General features: G+C 37.7%; 1 protein-coding gene across 5 annotated transcripts in view; it reads left to right on the top strand.

Annotated features, from left to right (window-relative positions):
- The window catches only part of Mctp1 (multiple C2 and transmembrane domain containing 1), a 569,227-nt gene that overhangs the window by 319,914 nt on the left and 226,831 nt on the right, over positions 1-22,482 (top strand). For all 5 annotated transcript variants that reach the window (XM_075976418.1, XM_075976419.1, XM_075976420.1 and 2 more), the window contains 3 exons: positions 11,138-11,280; positions 17,580-17,659; positions 20,118-20,229. In XM_075976418.1, coding sequence (XP_075832533.1) covers positions 11,138-11,280; positions 17,580-17,659; positions 20,118-20,229 — 335 coding nt within the window. The remainder of the gene's footprint in view (positions 1-11,137; positions 11,281-17,579; positions 17,660-20,117; positions 20,230-22,482) is intronic.

Here is a 22,482-nt window from a genome sequence, read left to right as displayed (position 1 = left end):
TTCATTGGTTAATAAGGAACCTGCTTTGGGCCTGTTGATAGACCAGAACTTAGGTAGGTGGGGAAAATTAAACAGAATGCTGGGAGGAAGAAGACAGAGTCAGAGAGATGCTATGAAGCTACCAGACTTGGACATGCTGAATCTTTGCCAGTAAGCCACTGCCACATGGTGATATACAGATTAATAGAAATGGGTTAAATTACTATAAGAGTTATCCAATAAGAAGCTAGAGTTCATGGGCCAAGCAGTGATTTAATTAATACAGTTTCTGTGTGATTATTTTGGGGCTAAGCTAGCCAGGTAGCTGAGATGAACAAGCGGGCCCTCCTCCTACTGGCATTGTTATTAATTTGGGCTTTAATTGATGAAGAATTTTATTTTCTTTCCAGGGTAATAGCTTTGTTTTCAGTTTATGTGTTCTATAGTTACTAGTTCAAGAGTGATAAATGTTTACTTCTCAAACAGGTGTTCTAGTGGGGACATATCTCTCCAGGAGGGAGCTTTGGGCTCAGGCTTCTTCTATCCAAACCTCTATAATCTTATACTCTAAGAATTGCATTTTATTCAGTGGAGGACATAGTAACAGTAGTAATAATTCCTCTGAGCTTGTAAACTAGATGGCATGAATAAAAACAATGAGTATGTTATATAGCTATATTATATAAATATCCATGAAGAAAGAGTAACCAAGACACAAATATCTGATTTTCCACACTATTCTCTGACAATTAAGGACTTAAAATATTTCTAGTCAAGTTCTACTAGTTTTCTAAGCTTTAACATATTTGTAGTGGAAGTTTGATGGCACTCCCCAGATGGAGAAACAGTGCTCTGCTCTGTTAAAAAAAACAAAACAAAACCCAGCTACATGCATTGTTTACCCCAAAAGGAGGAAGGGAAGTGTAATGAATTTTATAAATAGTTTTTTTCCTAAGTATCTTAATGATAAAACTTCTTCATATTTGGCATGGTAAATTTTAGTCTCCTTTAAAATATGGAATGGCTCCTTCACTGTCAAGGGCATGTTGAAGACAGATCTAGAGAGCCTTGCCTCTTCCACCAGAAAGTTGAAGTTTTTTTGTTTTGTTTTGCATATTCAAAGAGAAAGAATGGAAAGACCTTGCTTGTGCCTCTTAATACAAACACACCTGGAATTTCTCCACTCTCCTTTCCAGGGCAGACAGACTGTGGCTGTTGTCATAGAATCCACAGACTGTGGCTGGTATTGTAGAATCCGGGAATAAGTCTTTCACAGACTGTGCCTGGTGCCTGGGCAGTCAAGGTAAACCCTCACCAAGACTCACAGTGGCCAAGGCTAACACGCAGGCATCTCTATCACACCTTGGCAAAGGCAACGGATAAAGGAAAGCAATTAAGAGCTTGCTTCTAGTTTCAGAGGGTGAGTTTCATGCCCATCATGACAGGGAGCATGGCAGCAAGCAGGCACTGAAGCAGTAGCTGAGAACATTTTGGTTTTTGGATTTTGTTTTCATTTGTTTGTTTTTATAAGATGGAGGTAGAGAGGGAGACTGAGCATAATGTGGCTTTTGAAACCTGCGAGCCCACCCCAGTGGCACATTTCCTCAAAGAAGGCCACACCTTCTCCTTTTTAAACAGCCCACAAACTGGGAATCAAAGCATTCAAATATATGTGCCTCCTATGGGTAGCCATTTTCATTAAAGGCACTACAATCATGAAACTGCTTCAGAATCAGAGAATCTTAAGAAATAAATGTTACTGAGGCTGAAGAGCTAGCTTGGCAGCACTGGCAGCTCCTCAGAGGATCCTAGTGGGAATCCGAGTGCACACACAGTGGCTTACAACCATCTGTAACTCCCATTATCTTCTCCTGGTCTCTGTGGTCTCTGCATACATGCAGGGAAAACACTCACATACAAAATAAATAGATTTTATAGAATTTTCTACAGTGCTACTAATGACCCATTATGAAACAATCTCAGAAAAATAAGATGGTTAGGAAAAAGGAGTTGAGGAAGATCAGATGCTTGGGATATAATTTTATCGAACTTTTTGATTTTTAAGATCAGAAAATGTAAGTGTACTTATAAAGTATTTCTAATTTGTTTTATGTATTTTAATCTTTGTTAAGATGGACCTGATACATATTTAAGCATTCCAGAGAAAACTGCTTTCCTTTGGACAAAAATGATTTATAACAGAGTCTATGTTGTATTTCCAGAATCTTTGCATTAACTACTGGGCACAAGGGGAATGTTCATGGCAAGAGAAGTCATGTTGTTTGGAAAGTGGTATCTGGAACTCCACCGGTTTTTTGTTTGTCTTTTCCTCCATTTCTTTGAGGGAATTTCTCATTCCTTTTTAAGAGTTTCAAACATTTTCCTGAAGTTATCTTTTTAGGTCATTTTCTTCTGCTTAATCTGTATTTGGTTGTTTAAGTCTTGCTGTTGTAGGATCTTTAGGTTTTACTAGTGTAGTGTTGCTCTTTGTGGTGTTGTGTGTGTTCTTACCTACTCTACTCATCTTTTCCTCTAATAGGTGTGGTTGGGGCTGTCTGTGATTCTGTTGATTAATCTTCTAGGTGCCAGTGAATCCAAGGCTCATGTGGTTGTTCCTTGTGGTACAGTCAGTACCACGGTTCTAGTCACCCTGTTGGTTAATTCACATTCTTGGAGATTGTTCAGAGCTCCTGGGCTTTGCTCTGCTTCCTTGGAGTTTGCTGTCTCAGGCCTGATCTAGCCTAGGTAATTGGTTCAGACCTGTTTCTGTAAATGTCTCTGATCTGGATCCATTCCTGCAGAGGTCCCTGGCTTGGGTTTGGTCTTGCAAAGGTCTCTGTCTCTGGTCTACTCCCTCAGAGTTCCCAGGCGTAGGTGTGCCCAGACCCACAGAAGTCCTGGCTCAGGTCTACTCCCTCTGGGGTCCCAAACTCAAGCCTGGACCCACAGAGATCCTGCCTATTCTGTTGAAGGTCCCAGATTCATGCCCAGACTGGTAGAGGTCCTGGCTCTAGCCTAGTTCTTTGGAGGTCCTAGACTCACACCCAAGACTAAATGGGTCTTGGCTTAGGTATACTCCTTTGAAGATCCCAGATTGACATCCGGACCCTTAGCAGACTCTGGCTCTGACTCACTTGCTCAGTGGTTACTCCCCTGAACCTGTTCTGGTGGAGTTTGCTGTCTCAGGTCTGCTCTGGACCAGGTCACTGGCTCAGTCATCATCTGCCAATGTCCTGGGACTGGATCGGCTCCTGCTCCTGTGGAGCTTGCTTTCTCAGGCCCACTCTGGCCTAGGTTCAGTCCCACTCCTGTGGAAATTCTTGCCTCAAGCCTGCTCCAGTCCAAGGTGGAGTTCCTTGTCTCAGGCCTACTTTGGCCTAGGTGCATCCAGAACCTCAGAGGACCTTGCTCAGGCTTACTCTCTCAGAGGTCCCAGACTCACACTCTGACCTGCAGAGGTTTCTGGTTCCTCAAATATGAGTTGTTTTGAAGTCTCCACACAATACATTCCCACCATCCTCTGTCACCCACTCTGCATTCAGAGACTGGGTTCCAAGCTGGTTTGTTTATGTGGCTGCACAGCATCATTGATCTTTATGGGTCCCCCAAGTATGAGGAGATATTTTTATTTTATTACATACTAAGTTTGCAATAATATTGATTTAACTTGCTAGCAAGAAAGCTTATTTGTACCTGAGAACAGAAGCCAAGGCTGTTGGGATTAGATGCTGTTTAAAATTTAATGACCTTTAATACCATTTTTTTTTGGGGGGGGAGCCTGCCATCTTGTGAATGGTGGCTTTATTGCTATGGGGGAGGGGGTCTGACCAGAGCAAGTTAATATTGTATTGAACTTAAACTACTTCAACATGTAAATAATTTTTAAAATATTGAAACTTTTATCATTGCTCTGGGTTTTTAAAAGGTTGGGGGAGCATGTATACTTTTCTTTATAATGAGAACAGAAACTTGATTTTCTTTAAAAGAAACAATTGAATCATGGAGTTCAGGAAGGAGTGATCAGCATTCTCTAGGTCTGGAACTACTCTACAGTTTTTAAAGCATATATCTATAATTTTAAAGTAAAATTGTTTCAAAAACTAATCCTGAAATTATGATAGAAAAAAAACCAATCTGAATTCCATCTCCAGATTCTTTGCTGCTGTCATTTTGTCACCACTGTAAGACACTTAGTGAGGACTATGATACAGATAATAACGATCAAGCTTACACTGCTAGAAAAACGCTTGGGAAGAGCAGGGAGGGCATGATGTACCACAGCCCTGACACCTGATTCATTTTGAGCAGGGTAAACACTGACTGGACAAATTTGGTAAATATGACTGCCACCTTGTGGTTCAATGAAATATTACAACAAAACAGCACTAAAAGGTTTTAGTAGTTTTCAGACATTTAAAACACACTATTTATCATCATCATCATCATCATCATTATCATTACTGCACCCCTGCTAAAGGCTTCTTGTGGGTTACTGACTTAGATTTACTTGGAATTCTAAATGCTAGTATGATTTAGTGGCTGGAGAGTCTGTAGAAAATTACTTCCCACACCCTGTGAAATTTGTGATAAAATAGAACAAAGTGTCATTTCCTCAAGAGTTACCCAGTAATTATGAGTTCCAAAAGATGCATCAAAGAAAAGTTAACTCACTTTACTACTTCTTGACAGCACAAATCATAAAGGGCCCAAGACTTACAGACTGGAATATTGATGCTTACTTTTCTTGTAACGCAGCATTTTCTACATGTGCTTGACTATAGAGTCCATCTGAAAACCCCAGTAGCTATAGTTATCACAGATAATGCCATGCTAATATAAACCTCATAGAAACACTTTCAAACATAGTGCTTAGCACATTATGTGTGAACTTTTTCCATATCTGAACTGACATGAATGAAGTTTCCCTTTCTCATATGGAAATCACTAGCAGCTCAAGTTCTTTTCTTTTTTTTTTTTTCTTTTTTTTGGTTTTTCGAGACAGGGTTTCTCTGTGGCTTTGGAGCCTGTCCTGGAACTAGCTCTGTAGACCAGGCTGGTCTCGAACTCACAGAGATCCGCCTACCTCTGCCTCCCGAGTGCTGCAGCTCAAGTTCTTAAACCACTAATGACTATCAATCACTTAAGAATAAAACAAGGTTAAGGATTTGAAAACATGTAGGAACCTAAAATATATTAATAACTGAGAAACATACAATGGTCATTTCCAAAGGAATGAAGAGAGGAAGCTCAGTGTATGCTGGGATTGTACATAGCATTCCTATAGCTACAAATGCTTTTTCAAAGTTCAAGGAAAGTAGAGATTATGTTACATATGGGGCTTGAGGCAAAGTTCCTATGTAATTTTTTCACAAATAACAGTAAAAGCAGAAACTGGAGAAATTTTGGAATGTGGTGGCTATGCCTGCATTCTTAAGGGTGATGATGATGGTTTGGGGGTCTGTTTAGTTTTAGACATTATACATAACATTTTCACATTATATATTTAAAATATACAAATACTTTATATTTTTAAAATGATTAAAATACTGGAAAATGCTAAAAATGCAGTGAGATAAAGCTTGGGGTGTCTGTTTTTCCTGGATCCCTGACTCTCATGGGGATCTCACTCTGTGGCAGAAAAACACACAATAACCAAGCAGATGTACAAACTGAAAATGTGGTTGTGAAAGTATAACTTCTGTAATACAAGTTAATTAAAACTTTATTCAGATGGGAAATTGAGGAAAGCATTTATTTTTTAATGTTTAATGAAAATTTATTTTAATTTCTATTATTCATTAAACAAACTTCTGATGAGCAGATCTTGTAAGCTTATGAGGGCACACAAAGTTTTGAAAGTAAGATCTGTGTTCAAAATATCTTGGATATTTGATGGAATATTTACCTTTGACAAGAATCCATTAAGTATATGTCCAAATACTTAAATGAATAAAAGAATAAAACCAGAATTTTTTTGATTAACTTGGAAATATTATCAGGCCTCTCCTTTAAGTTCATCTTACTTCCATTTTTTTAATGTTTAATAAAAATTTAAAGGTATTTCTTAAATGAATTTGGGGAATCAGAAAGCATCAGTCAGGCAAAGGAAAAGAGATAAGAAGGAGGAGACCCTGAAGAAGATAAGCTAGCTGACATATACAAAAACTCGATGCACGGACGTGGTGGTGCACACCTGTAATCCTTGCATTTGAGAGGTGCAGGTGAAGATCCTCAGAAGTTCAAGATTCTCCTCAGCTTTATATTGAGTTCTGGGCTAATAGACCTGTTCTCAAATGATAATAATAGAAATACTACTTGTAGTATAGGGTTGCTGGTACATGGCAAGGGGCCCACAGTGACGCTGTAGAAGTGGTGTTTATACAGGCTGCTTCACAGACTTCTTTGCAAGTTTGCTATGGTATCTGTGTTCTTTGAATGAAAACAAACATTTATAAACAATCATTTTGGGATTTGGGTGTGGTTTTCTCTAAACTGTTTGTTGGGAAAAGCATTTTTAGGGTTCAAGGAGAGATTTTGGCAGGTCTTGTTCCATCAATCAACATTAGCCTGGAAGGAATCCATAGTCTCATCTTCTGTGGAAACAAAAGGAGAACCTGTTTTCAAAAGTAACAACATATCCTTAGATTCAAATTTTGAATTCAAAATATCTTTAAAATATATACATTGGTTTAGCTTAGAAGCTCACAGAAAAAAAATGTCACTCTGTAGTTAAAAAATTCAAATAAAACATAAAAACAAAGAATATCCAGACTCTCTGTGTATTTTTCATCTTTATGTGGGCTTTTCTATATTTTTTATTTTTATTTTTTAGCTTTTAGTTATTTTTAGACAGAGTTTCTCTGTGTATCTTTGGCTGTCCTAAAGCTCACTCTGTAGACAAGGCTGACCTTGAACTCACAGAAATCTGCCTGCCTCTGCACCCCAAGTGCTTGGATTAAAGGCATGTCTCACCACATCTGACTACTCTATTCCTTTTTTTTAAGGACTTTCGTTATCCTTTTTATTTTCCCTTCAAAGCCTAGATATATATTTAAAAACATTGTAAACTGTTTAGAGAGATTTTCTTGTCTGAATCTGTCTTTACTGTGTGTATCTATTTTTTATTTGCATACGAGTCTTAAATTTGCTAAGCAGCATGGCTGGGATTGAAACTGTGACTTTGGCGGCAGGCTTGACTCCATTCCTTAGCTTTCTGAGACTCTACCTTCATGGCAGCATTACTGGCAGGAGCCATGTTTATTGCCACAACTCTTTGGAGTTTCATGGTCCTCGCCACCACCAATAAGCATGGTGCTGATTGCTCATTGTAGTGATGAGGCAAGCAGGCCTGCTTTTCATTCCATCTGGCTCCTGCATGTCTGGCTTAGCCCCAGAATAATTACACAGAAACTGTATTCTTTTAAACACTGCCTAGCCCATTATATCTAGCCTCTTCTTGGCTAACTCTCATATCTTGCTTAACCCATTTCTAATAATCTGTGTAGCACCACAAGGTGGTGGCTTCCTGGGAAGGATTCTAGCCTATGTCCTTCTAGGGTCAGAGAATCATGGCAACTGCCTGGCTTCCCTTCTTCTCAGCATTCTGTTCTGTCTACACCACCCAACTGTGTTCTGACCTATCAGGACAAGCAGTTTCTTTATTAATTAACCAATGAAAGCAACACATAGAAAGAAGACCTACCTACATCATTTCCCCTTTTTCTGTTAAAAAAAAGAAAGCCCTTTACTTTAACATAGCAAAATTACATATAACCAAACAGTTATCAAACAAGAATTACAGTTACAATATTTATATCTATTTTATCTTTTATCATAACAAAGAAAAATTATAATTATAACTAACCATTCTTCAACTCCATCAAAGACTCCAGAAGGATATAATATTACCTAAGTAAATAAGAAATAAGCAACTTTCAAACTCTATAAATGACAGAGACACCTTGCTGCCAGTACAGTCATCCAAAGTTCCTCTGTACCATTGGGGCATCCATCTTCAGCCTTCAGGCCCATAGTATTCAGTAGACTTATCCATGAAGCAAGAAATTTCAAAGACAGTTCAGTCACTATCTGCTGGGTCCTGCAGAATGTCTCGCAGACTCTTTCATGAATCAGGAACCCCGAAAGACCATCTCACTTTTAGGCAAGATCAGCAGTCCTCTCTCTGTGGGTTCTCTGTGTCCAGTTTATGCAACAGTCCAGGCAAGAGCAATTTCTTGCCCAAATGGCTAACCAACTCCATAAGGAACCTCTTCAATGCCCATCTTCCTCTTGAAGTAGCTTGGTGCTGCCAGGAGCAGATGTGTCTTGTTGTCCTGAAAAGCTCTAAGTTATTAAAACATTAAATGTCATATTCTGTAGTCTTTGAAAGATATGAAGAAAGCTTATCTGAAATATATCTATGCACATCTAGCAAATCTAACATGACTACAAGCTTGACTATTATTGATGATTATCCATTAACAACCTATATTTCCTAATTATACATTACATTTTTAATTGAACTACACACTCACAATACCTTAATCAGTATCAGAAATACATATACATATAACACAATTGACCTTAAATTTATATCAGTAAACCAAGATTTATACCAATGCAAATTATTTATATCTATATCATTTCCCCTTTTAAATGTAAAAAATATTTAAAAACAATATTTGGGAATATGGATGTAGTTTTTTCTCTCCAAACTGCTTTGTGCTGAATGGAGGTGTTGTTAATCAGATCTTTCATGGTGTAACCTCTGTGCCAGGTTCATCTCAGTTGGCAGTTGAGTGAAGTAATTTTTTGAGGGTATTCACAGCAACCTTTCAGGAGGGTGTGGTCTATCATACCATATTGGGATAGAAGCAATCCATAGGGTCTCATCCTCTGTGAAAACAAAAGAAGAACTTTTCCAAAGCATCATAACCTTAGATCCAAATTTTGAAGTCAAAGTATTTTCAAAATATCTATCTTGGATTAGTTCAGCAGCATTTATAAACAAATATCTTTTAGCAGCTGTTGTTCCTTCCTCAGAGTTCAAACAATTGAAAGAGAATATAATAGCATATAGTATCAAGATTCTCTGTGTACTTTCCATCTTTGTGTGGCTTTATTTTAACCTCTATTTCTTTTATTTTTACTTTTACTTTTTGAGACAGGTGATTGGGCCAGGCAGTGTTTAAAAGAATACAGTTTCCATGTAATTATTCTGGGGCTAAGCTAGACGTGTGGAAGCCGGGTGGGATGAAAAGTAGGCCTGCTTGCCTCATCACTTCAAAGGGCGCCCAGATGTGGATAACTGCATCCACAGAAAGCCTGAGAAAGCTTGGGAAAGAATAGAGTACAGCATGTTTTCTTGGTAGCAGCAATTTCTCGGGTCTTCTCTGCTTGCTAGAAGCAAGCAAGCACTCTCATCTAAGAGAGACTTCCTGACTCAGCTTTAGCTGCAAAACCCTGCAGCTCTTTTAAGAGGTCCTGTCACGAAACATTTAAATGGTGTTGATGAAAAGCTGAAAGCATGCTTTTCAGTTTTCAGCCGTAGCAGGAAAAAAGCCATGCTGTTTTAAAATGCCGGTTTTCTGGGTTGTCCTGCCAGGGCAAACTCTGAGTCTTTCAGGCAGGCATTCCGACTGAGTGTGGTCTGTGAGTAAAATGCTGCAGCTTGCTTGCTGGCAGGGACCTTGAAACACTGTAGAGTTGTGGCAATGAACATGGCTCTGGCTGGTACCTTAGCCACAAGTCTGGAATCTCAGAAAGCTAAGGAATGGGCTGGATCCAGCCATCAAAGCCATGGCTTTAGTCCTACCGATATTGCTTGGTAAATTAAAGACTCATGTATATATATGTTGGTTTAGCTTAACAGCCCTTACAATGAAATATCTCTCTGTGTTTAGCTCATTCACAGTCAAAAAATTCAAAGCAAACACAATAATATACATAATCCAGACTCTGCATATTTTTATTTTTATGTGGCTTATTTTTATTTTATTGATTTTTAGCACTGATTTTTATTATCTTTACTCCTTTAATCTATTATTGTCTGTACTTTTTAATATTACTTTTATATCTCTTTAAAGACTTTTATCTATATGTCATTATGGATATATACCTTGTTATCTTTATATATCCTTATGTTTCTAGTCACTGATTCCATGCATTGGTTCCTATGAATCTTGATGCAATAACCATAGATGTGCAAGTGTCTCTGTGGTGTATTTACTTAGAGTCTTTTGAATATGTACTCAGGAACCAAGTGGCTGCTTTTTATGATAGTTCTGTTTTTAGGATTTTGTTTATTATTATTATTACTCATACTTGGAACTGACCTTAGGGTTTTAAACAAGCTTGCTAAGTGTTCTATATAGTTCTGTAGTAAGGGCTATATTACACCCTCTATTTTTCTTTAAGTTTTGTTTGTTTTGTGGAACCTCCATGCTCAGGAAATGAACCAAATATTGACAACTGTGATTTCTTGATGCTAAAATCCTCACATCAAAGGAACAATTTGAACAAAGAGACAGTGAATGAAGAGACAGACTACAGAATGGGAAGAAAAATCTTCACTAGCTCAATATCTAGTGGGATTGATGTCCAAAATATATGTAAAGAACCTAAAAAACAGATACCACAACCAAACAAAACCAGCCCAACCAGTAAGGTGGGCTAATGAAACGGATACAAAATTCTCAACGGTTCTACTGCAACTGGCTGGTAAATTCATGATAAAAGTGTTCAGCATTCTTCGCCATTGCAGCTGGGGAAATGAAAATTAAAAACTACAGTGAGATCTCCTGACTTACTGTAACCAGAATGGCTATCATTAAGAAAACACATAGCAACACATACTGATGAAAATGCAGGAAAAGGAGAACCTTCAAAGCCTGCTAGTCAAATGTAAATTAGTTTCGCCACTGTGAAAGCAATTGTGTTTCTGAAAAGTCATCATGCATTTACAGAATTATGCTGAGAAGATAAAGTAATAACAATAATGATGATAATTTGATCTTACTTCAGATTTAGAGAAGAAAACCTGTTCTTGTGGAATAGGTCTCAATTAACTTTTAATTAACCTTTAATTCTTTCTGATGTTCCAATGAGCAGCTATCTTACTTCCATAGAAAGGAATGCCTGATGTGAATCTCTTCAACAGGGACAAGTGATCCATATGTGAAGTTTAAAATTGGAAGAAAAGAAGTTTTTAGAAGTAAAATTATACACAAGAACCTGAATCCTGTGTGGGAGGAAAAGGCTTGTATTATTGTTGACCATCTTAGAGAGCCACTGTATATCAAGGTGAGTTATTCCATTGCTTTTTCATTGTTGAATCTGACTCAGAAAGCTTTGTTTAATGGTTGTGTTTCATGTCTCTGGAGGACTTTTCAACAAAGAGTACTGTTAACAACTCTAATCCAAGATAATGTAACATACATGAGATGGGAGGTTAAGCTGCTGGGGTCACTTCCGTTTGGAACATTTCTGTTGGTAGACATACAGGAAGACTATGAGATCCCTCTCCTGCTTTGTGCCTTCAACTGAATCACTGTAGTTTGGGAGCACATGAAATAGGAAATCTCCAAAGAACCCAGCATGAAGGACAACCTCAACAGAACTCATCATTTTTGTTTTGCTTCTAAATGAGCTACTTAAGCTTTCTTGTGGGAGTTGTGGATTAAGGGAGGTGTGGTTTTCCCTTTTTCCTACCATGGAATAGACAGATTTACCCACTGGTATAAATTTTTTCCAAAACATGGAAGTCTGCTCACAAAAATGTCACTTTTCTTGCTATGGTCTAGGCTCCTTTTTAACCAGCTATTATAAATGTGCTTATCAGTTTTCACAAGCATTATGCTGATGCTGATTTAGTTGATCCTTAGACTAGTGTGTAAGCTTTGTCTCCTTGCAGAGTTGTGATTCAAATTTTAGGTTCAAGGTAGCAACACTCACTTCTTTGGCAGTTTATTTCTGGAAATGTGTATAGAAGATGCCACGTGTTTGCACTGACAAAAATCTAGTGCTGTTGGTACATATTAGCCGAAATAAAACACCACCTTTTCTGCCTGCCAACTCTGGCCTCACTGACCATAGTTGTCATACCTAAAGTCCTTATTCTAAGCAAGTTCCAGAGGCTACTTTGATGATAGATGATAAAGATAGAAGAAGAAGAAGAAGAAGAAGAAGAAGAAGAAGAAGAAGAAGAAGAAGAAGAAGAAGAAGAAGAAGAAGAAGAAGAAGCAGAAGAAGCAGAAGAAGCAGAAGAAGCAGAAGAAGCAGAAAGGAGGCTACTTTGCTTCTTAAGAAAACTAGGGCTTTGGGACTGAAGAGATGGATGAGGGATTAAAGCACTTGCTTTCAAAGCAAAATTACTTTCACTGAAGCCCTGGCACCCACATAAAAGGCCAGAAATGACTATATACATCTGTAATCCCAGTGCATAGGGATGGAGACAGGCAGACCTCCAGAGCTCAATAGCCAGCCAATCTAGCCAAAACATCAAGCTTCAAGTGCAATAAGAATAACATGTCATAAAAAACATACGTCGATATATAGGAATGGACAGACACAATGCATACATACACATACATACATACAATGTATGCATGCATACATACATACAATGCATGCATATATACATACATATATACATTAGATAGCAATTGAGTATGAAACACCCTGAAGCCAACCTTTGGTCTCCATAGGTGCATATATGGACATGTGCACTCCATACACACACACACACACACACATACACACACTCACACACATGAGCAGGTACACATCCAATAGGATATCAAAAATATATGATAGATAGATGACAGATGATAGATAGATAGGTGATAGATGATTGATAGATAGATAGATAGATGATAGATAGATAGATAGATGATAGATAGATAGATAGATAGATAGATAGATAGATAGATAGATAGATAGATAGATGATAGATAGATAGATGATAGATAGATGATAGATAGATAGATAGATAGATAGATAGATAGATAGATAGATAGATAGATGATAGAACAACCTTAAACCTATTTCCATACTGTGTGTATTGTTCTGTCCTTTTTTTTATTGGCTTGGTCTTAGGTATTCAAAGATCCAAATAAAGCAATTGGTGTGAATGACACTGAGTTACTACATGACTTCATGAGCATTATAACATTGTATTGTCTCTGCACCGCACTATGTGATTGCATTACTAAGCTCTAAGATGGCATTTATATTCTCTCTGATAGATGGTTAATCTTGTCTAAAAGATTTCTCAGAAATGAACTGATTCTATGAAAACACTTTTGTGAACTAGATGGTTAGAAAACATTAAAGCCTGGAATTCTCCTGCCAATAGCTAAAGGAAAAACAAGTGGCATATGTATTGTCTGATCTGATCACATTATCAGAGTGAATCTTACTAAGGAGAACATTGAAGTTATAGATATAATTTCTTGGCATTTAAAGTAAGAAAAAGTTTTGTTCCACAAAAAAGTACAATCATCGAAGAAAACCAAAACAAAAGTAAAACTGGCAATGAAAAACTTAAGATGTCAAACAAAAACATCAGAGGTAAACAATACCAATAGATATAAAGACATGGAAGATGAAATTTCAGGTCTTGCAGATAAAGTGGAATAAAAAGATATCTCAGTCAAAGAAAATGTTATATTGAAAAGAAATCAAGATAAGCCCTGCTATACAAGATGCCGCACTAGCCACTAGAACTCCAGGTAGGCTATCTGCCAGCTGACCTACCCCTCTCTTGATGCCCCTCCTACCCTACCCCCAACACCCCTCCCAGTACCCTCCTCATCATCTTGTCTCACTCAGCCCTCAACTCTGTCAGAGATATCCTGTTGTATGAGAGGCTGTGCTTGTTGCCAGAAGCCCAGTTAGGCCATCTGCCTGCAACCTCTCCCACTCTCTTGGTGCCCACCACCATACTGTCCCCAGCCCCTCCTCCCATCCTCATCACCATGTTCATGCTCCTAACTCAGGCAGTGAGATCTCCTGCTCAGCCAGAGGCCAATGAAATCAGAATCCAACCCCAGCTTGGGTGGGGACCCGATGCTAAATCATAGGCCATGCCAGCCAGAAGACCAGAGAAGAAACAGAAACCAAGGAATAAAACAGATATCCAATAAAGACAAACTCAGAAATCAGCACCTAGACCTACAATCATCCCAAACACAGATGCCTAGATGCCAAGGTCACCACCAGAGTCCAGTTATTTTATTACAGCAAACTCTGAATATTCCAACATAGCTAAAGCACAAGAAAAAGACCTCAGAACAAATTTATGAAGATGATAGTGGTACTTAAAAAGGAAATGAATAATTCCCTTAAGGAAAAGACAAAAAATTGGAGGAAACAAATAAGTCCCTTGAAAAAAGCCACCCCCCAAAGAAATGAAAAATCAAGGGGAAACTAAACTAAACAAAACAAACAAAAAATGCTAAAAAAGCAAACACTTGAAGGAAATGAATAAAACTATTCAAAACCTGAACTGGAAATTTAAACAATAAAGAAAACACAAGCTGAAGGAATTCTAGAAATAAAAAATCTAGGCAGTAGAACAGGAACTACTGATGCAAGCTTCACCAACAGAATACAGGAAATAGAAGAGAGAATCTTAGGTGTTGAAGATAGAAGAAATAGATATGCTGAGGACAGAAAAATTTAAAAAGTCCTGACACAAAAATCCAGAAAATCTGGGGCACTATAAAATGACCAAATCTACAAATAATAGGAATACAAGAAGAATTTGAGCTCAAAGGCCCAGAAAATATTTTCAACGAAATCATAGAACAAAATTTTCCCAACCTAAAGAGGTAGATGCATAAAAAACTACACGGACCTTATACCAAATAAATTGGACCAGAAAAGAAAGGTTCATCACCACATAATAATCAAAACATTAATTTTGAATTTAATTATACCTGACTGAAAAGAAAGCTAGAAGAGTCTATAGAATCTAAGAGACCACTGATGCCAGTCCAGACAAGTATACCCAGCAAAACTGTCAATCACCATCTATGAAGAAAATAAGTTATTCCATAATGAAGTCTAATTTAAAAATACCTATATACAAATTGAGCCCTATTGAAGGTATTAGAAAGAAAAATCCAACCCAAATAGTTTAAGCAGTTTAACTATACCCATGAAACACAGAAAATAAATAATCTCACACAAGAAAATGTGAAAGAAGGGAAAATCTCTGTCTCTGTCTCTCTGTCTCTCTCTCTCTCTCTCTCTCTCACACACACACACACACACATACACTCACACCACCACCAACAACAACAACATCAATAACAAACAAACAAAAACAGGAATCAATCATTGTAGTAAGGAGGTTGCTTGTTGGTTCCTAGCTGCTTAGCCCCGAAATAATCACACAGAAACTGTATTAATTAAATCACTGCTTGGCCTATTAGCTCTAGCTTCTCATTGGCTAACTCTTATATTAATTTAATCCATTTCTATTAATCTGTATATCACCACATGGCTGTGGTTTACTGAGTAAAGTTGCTAGTATCTATCTCTGGTGGCCCTATGGCTTCTCTCTGACTCTGCCCTCTTTCTCACAGCATACAGCCTAACTTTTTCCCACCTAGTTCTGTTCTGCCCTTGCCATAGGCTCAAAGCAGTTCTTTATTCATTAACCAATAAAAGCAACACATAGACAGAAGGACCTCCCATACCAGGTCATTGATATCTCTCAATATCAATGGAATCAATTCCTCAAAAAGGACAAAGACTAACAGAATAGATGTGATCATGATTCCTTCTGCTGCATACAAATAACACAACTCAACATCAAAGATAGATATTACCTCAGAGTAAGTGTTGAAAAAAGATTTTCCAAGCAAATGGACCCAAGAAGCAAGCTAGTGTAGTTATTCTAACATCTAACAAAATAGACTTCAGACCAAAATCAATCAAAAGCAACAGGGATGCTTCATACATATTAAAGAAAAAATCCACCAAGATGGTATTTTAATTATTAACATCGATGCCCCAAATACAAGGATACCCACATTTGTAAAAGAAATATTACTAAAGGTAATTGACCTTCACACATTGATAGTGGGAGACTGACTACCCCCCATGAAGCCAAAAACTAAACAGAAATACTGGAGCTAACAGACATTATAAACCAAATGGACCTAGCAGGTCTACAGAACATTTTGCCCAAACACAAAAGAATATCCCTTCTTCTCTGCACCTCACAGAACTTTCTCCAAAACTGACCACATATTGGATCACCAAACAATTCTCAACAAATACAAGAAAATTGAAATAACACCTTGTATCCTATCAGGCTGCCATGGTTTAAAACTGGATTTCAACAACAGAAACCCTACAAACTCATGGAAATTGAACAACTCTCCACTGAATAAAAAATGGGTCAAGACAAAAATAAAGAAATTAAAGAATTCAATGAAAATGAATGCATAACATATACAAACTTTATGGGACACAATGAAAGTGGTGCTAAGAGAAAAGTTTATATCACTAAGTAGTTACATAAAATAATTGGAGGGAATCTCATGCTAGCAATGTTAGAGCACACCTGAGCAAAAAGACGTAAGCAGACCCGAGAGGAGTAGATGACCGGAAATAACTAAACTGAAATCAATAAAATAGAAACAAAGAGAACAATACAAAGAATCAATGAAACAAATAATTGGTTCTTTGAGAAAGTTAGCAAGATAAACTAAAAGACTCAGAAAGAATATCCAAATTAACAAAATCAGAAATGAAAAGGGAAACATAACAACAGATACTGAGGAAATCAAAAGAATCTTTAAGTTATACTTTGAAAACCTACAAAAATGGAAAATCTAAAAGAAATGAATAATTTTCTTGACAGATACTACTTATCAAAGCTAAATCAAGATCAGATAAACAATTTAAATATACCTATAACTCCTAAGGAAATAGAAACAGTCATTGGTGTTACCTTAATATAACTTTACAAAGTTATGTAGCCATAATATCTGTACCCTTATTTATTTGTGTGCCAAGATTAAATTTTTCTATAATATCGAATAATTTAGTTACCTTAAAACATGAATAAGAAATTAATGTCATGTTCCAATCATACATCACCAACAGAAGATGTGTTTGTTGAGTCCCATCCCCAACAGAAGATGTGTTTGTTGAGTCCCATCCCCAACAAAAGATGTATTTATTGAGTCTCATTCCCAACAAAAGATGTGTTTGTTGAATGTAATCCTAAGTTACTTTGGGTCTATGTTTGATGCTATCTCCTCTATTATAATTTTTAAAAAGTATTCTAACTGTGGTTCCCATACTTTTAAATATTCGTTATATTTAATTTGATTTTGTTACCTCTTCTCTAAACTTCTATTGCTAATACAAATAAAATGATATAATAAATATTAAATAAACATGTAGTTTACTTGAATGTTATGAAATTTTAACTTCCCAAAGAATACAAATAAATTTTAAAAAGCCTATCAGGAGGTTACATTGTTTTGGTGGAAGAGATAGCCAGTTATTATAAATAATATGTTTCTTTTAAATATTTTTCTGAAATTATTTCAAAATGTTTTGTCTCTTTGGCCTCTTAGGTATTTGACTATGATTTTGGGCTGCAAGATGACTTTATGGGCTCAGCCTTTCTCGATCTCACACAGTTGGAGTTAAACAGGTAATTCTCAAAAGTTGTAACATTGCTATGCCTCACTTCAATGTTGGCCTGTGAAGCAGGAAACACCAGTCAGTACAGATTCCTGACAGTGTCCTGTTGTCACCAGCTGGGAGTCTTCCAACTCTCACCCTTTTCCAGTTTTCCATGGACTTCCAATGTTTTCCCTAACTTCCTCATTCAATAGCAACTATTTTCTTATAAAGTATTATTGGCTAGCTTTCTGTCCCCTAGCACCAAGCTAAAAGAGAAAAGATACATTCCTTAATCTCACACAGTTTAGTTGGGATTTGGCATAAAGATTGTAATTATTACTAAAGAAGCAAGTGGCTACATACTTTGCCTCAAAAACAACAAATTTCTCATCACTTAAACCAGGATAGAACCGACTTTAGCCATCACCAGATTGCCAGATATAGGGTACCAAGTAGTAGAGGTAGATTGGTTATTTCTGCTTAGTTTCATTATCTTGACAACCTGCAAAATTATATATGATTTCTAACAGTACTCAATCTAAGCCCCTCACAATGGGCATGGGGTTTTCAAAATGCATTTTGTCAAAGGAACTGGCTAAAAGAGAGAGAGAAAAAGTAGGCTTCAAAATTAAATATTTGATAGTTGTAAATGGAACTCCTTTCTTGGGTGATCATGTTACATCAGATGATAGGGAAACGGGAAAGTAGTGTCATAGGGAAGACCCCTATTTCCTTCTTATATGACTACAGATAAATAGATGAACATACATGGGAGAGCCTCTTTCAATGCTACAGTAAGCTAATTGAGCATTGGACAGAGTATTCATCTTCCAAAGACTAACTGATTGGTGATTTGCTGCTTTTGTATCGGGTGGAACAAAAAAACAGCCTTTGCTGCCTTCCTACAGTTCGTCAATTCTAACATTGGTTCAACCTGAGGGTAGAGTTTAGGTGACTGCTGGTTTCCCCACTTTGAGGAAATGTTCTGAGCAGTGGTGTCTGCTCTGTTATCACAAGCACTGATACAAAATCAAATGGACTCTGCTGTTCCTTTCAAAGGCTACAATTACATTTACTATAAGCCTCTGATTAAGTCTATGCAAATTGTAATACTTAAAGCATAAATTTCTCTTGTTTCCTTTAAAAATAAATCACTGGTGAAAATAATTTTAAATGAAGAATTGTGCAATTAAACAAACAAAGATATAAGCGAAAATTTTATGTATACCTAACTATGTTGTTTATTCTCGGTAACTCATTAGCCACCAGCACCCTGAGGCCACATACACATCAGAGTACCACTTTGTGACCTCACAAGCTTTAGTATGCCATTCCAGTTTTTCAAAGCAGATATTAATAGTAGGCATGTAAATATGTGCTGCTATAAATGTATTGGGGTATGTCCTCAAAAGAAAATAATAATAATCTAGTTTTAGTCTTGTACAAGTAGCCATCCAGTTTGACTATCCAGGAAAAGAAAAAAAGAAAAAAGTATAAAGGGGGAGGCACTTGACAAAACCCAACAGGAAACGAGAAACTTGGCACTTGATAGCTTCTGGGATAGGAAAATCATTTTTCTTTAATGATAAAATACTCCCCAGTACGTGTTTAATTTGATATGTCACAGTTGTTTTCTGTCACTTATATAAGCATTTATTGTTTAATAACTTGATAGCAATTAATGTATTAGAAGAATATATTCCTTGTTAACTTAGATTTTAATGTATTTTTTAAAATTTACTATAGATATTTTCCTCTTTAGGAGTATTATTCAAACTAAATGACACAAATATTTTTATTTTATTTTGTATTTTATTTTTATTAAGAACTTTTAATACAGTCTTTTTGCATTTTACATAGTTATCCCATTCCCACTTTCTCCCCTCCTCCCACTTCACCCTTCCCTACAGCCCCATCCATGCCTCAGAAAGGGTAAGGCTTCCTATGCAGAGTTTGACACTTCACTTCGAGATAAGACTGAGGCCCTGCCCCCTATATCTAGGCTGAGCAAGGTACCCGCCAAAATGAATGTGTTGCTAGATGCCAGTTCAAGTACTAGGGATAAATCCTGGTCCCATTGCCAGTGACCCCACAGACTGCCCAAGCCTTACAACTGCCCCCACATTCAGTGGGCCGAACTTGGTCCTGTGTAGGTTCCCCCGCTGTCAGTACAGAGTCAGTGAGCTCTCACCAGCTCAGCTCAGCTGTTTATCACCATCGTGGTCTTGACCCCTTTGCTCATCTTATCACTCCTCCCTCTCCTGGACTGGTCTGTGGTAGAAATTTACCCAATGAATCCAGGCACTTCCATGGACATACCACTTATTGGACGATTTAATACAATGGTGGTATTTTGATAACAACAAAAATTGTACTAAAAAAATCAAAAGAGCAAAACATTTCTTAAAACAATGAGTTATTGATTAAATTAATTTGGGGGTAATGCGCTCAATGACTATTCCCAATCTGAATACTTTATATCACAGGTCCACGGATGTGACCTTAACTCTGAAAGACCCCCATTATCCCGACCATGACCTCGGAATCATCTTGCTGTCAGTCACCCTTACCCCTAAGGAAGGTGAACCCAGGGATGTGGTAAGTCTTCTGGAGCTCTTCTTGCTCCCCCTTGCTCACATGCTGAGATCCTTCTCAGGGCATAGAGGGATAATGAGAAGCAGATGCACGTGGAGCTCTAGCTGGGAGCACCCTGGGTAGCTCCCATCCATGCTCATTTTGTCTTTGCCACTCCAATTTCCTGTCCTAGGCTCCAGATCAGAACCTTTTGTTGTAAATAAGTAAATTCAAACCCCCTTATAATTTTATTAATTTTAGACATGTTACATTGTAGGTAAATACTAATATTCTTTCAGGGAATACATTGATTAGTGACTTGAATTCCTAATAAGATATTCATGACTCTACTCTTTTGATTATATTGCCAAAATGTGTCATGACAAGGAAACTAAGGTGATATGATAACAGAGTTTCTGCTTTCTGGTTGTTAACTGAGTAAGTGTGTACTCTTCATGTCCTTGATGGGTTTCCATAGTGATACATCCCATACCTCAGCACTATTTGTACTTCCTTACACACCATGCTGCTCTGAGAAATAAACAGCGACTACAGAGGAAGCTGAGACTCCGGCACTGTTGAAGTAACCTGGAAAAGTATCAGGTGTGATCCACACCAGTGTGCCTGCCAGTGCACCAGGGATTCACACTGGTGTGCTTGTTGGTGTAGTTCTGCCAGTTTGCCAGAGATTGATTGTTAGGCTTCATATTTGTATATGCCTAGGAACTACTGTAGCTCTGGTGTGATTTAGTAGTAGCTATAACTGTTAGGAGTTCCCAAAGGCCCTTTCAGCAATACCTATATTCCTGTTTTAGAATAATGTTACAGTCAGCTTGGTGTATATCATCTACTACAAAGTCTTTGTTGACATTTTAATCAGGATTGTGGCTAAAAATTATAGATCCCAACTTCAAAACTTGAAGTTTTTCTTTAACTCACCAGAAAAATATTTACTCCTTTATGAAGAGTTTCTTTATATCCTTAAAAGTTAAACAGGGACATACAAGGTCATGTGTATTATTTTAAAACTTGATTTAGTGAGAAAAATTGACCTTTCCAAATATTAAGAAGTCTTAATACATAGCTCCTGCTGTGAGAACATGGGTTGATGTGACTGCATTTACATGTGAACAGATGGAGGTAGCTGAGGAAGAACATGGTGTGAGGTAACTGCATATGCATGTATGTAGATGGAGGTAGCTGAGGAAGAACATGGTGTGGTGTGACTGCATATGCATGTATGTAGATGGAGGTAGCTGAGGAAGAACATGGTGTGAGGTAACTGCATATGCATGTATGTAGATGGAGGTAGCTGAGGAAGAACATGGTGTGGGGTAACTGCATATGCATGTATGTAGATGGAGGTAGCTGAGGAAGAACATGGTGTGGTGTAACTGCATATGCATGTATGTAGATGGAGGTAGCTGAGGAAGAACATGGTGTGGTGTGACTGCATATGCATGTATGCAGATGGAGGTAGCTGAGGAAGAACATGGTGTGGTGTAACTGCATATGCATGTATGTAGATGGAGGTAGCTGAGGAAGAACATGGTGTGGTGTAACTGCATATGCATGTATGTAGATGGAGGTAGCTGAGGAAGAACATGGTGTGGTGTGACTGCATATGCATGTATGCAGATGGAGGTAGCTGAGGAAGAACATGGTGTGGTGTGACTGCATATGCATGTATGTAGATGGAGGTAGCTGAGGAAGAACATGGTGTGGTGTGACTGCATATGCATGTATGTAGATGGAAGTAGCTGAGGAAGAACATGGTGTGGTGTAACTGCATATGCATGTATGTAGATGGAGGTAGCTGAGGAAGAACATGGTGTGGTGTGACTGCATATGCATGTATGTAGATGGAGGTAGCTGAGGAAGAACATGGTGTGGTGTGACTGCATATGCATGTATGTAGATGGAGGTAGCTGAGGAAGAACATGGTGTGGTGTGACTGCATATGCATGTATGTAGATGGAGGTAGCTGAGGAAGAACATGGTGTGGTGTAACTGCATATGCATGTATGTAGATGGAGGTAGCTGAGGAAGAACATGGTGTGGTGTGACTGCATATGCATGTATGTAGATGGAGGTAGCTGAGGAAGAACATGGTGTGGTGTGACTGCATATGCATGTATGTAGATGGAGGTAGCTGAGGAAGAACATGGTGTGGTGTGACTGCATATGCATGTATGTAGATGGAGGTAGCTGAGGAAGAACATGGTGTGGTGTAACTGCATATGCATGTATGTAGATGGAGGTAGCTGAGGAAGAACA

This window comes from Microtus pennsylvanicus, chromosome 6, assembly GCF_037038515.1.
Source record: "Microtus pennsylvanicus isolate mMicPen1 chromosome 6, mMicPen1.hap1, whole genome shotgun sequence".
Classification (NCBI taxonomy): Eukaryota; Metazoa; Chordata; class Mammalia; order Rodentia; family Cricetidae; genus Microtus; species Microtus pennsylvanicus.
This window is presented reverse-complemented; position numbering and strand designations above follow the sequence as displayed.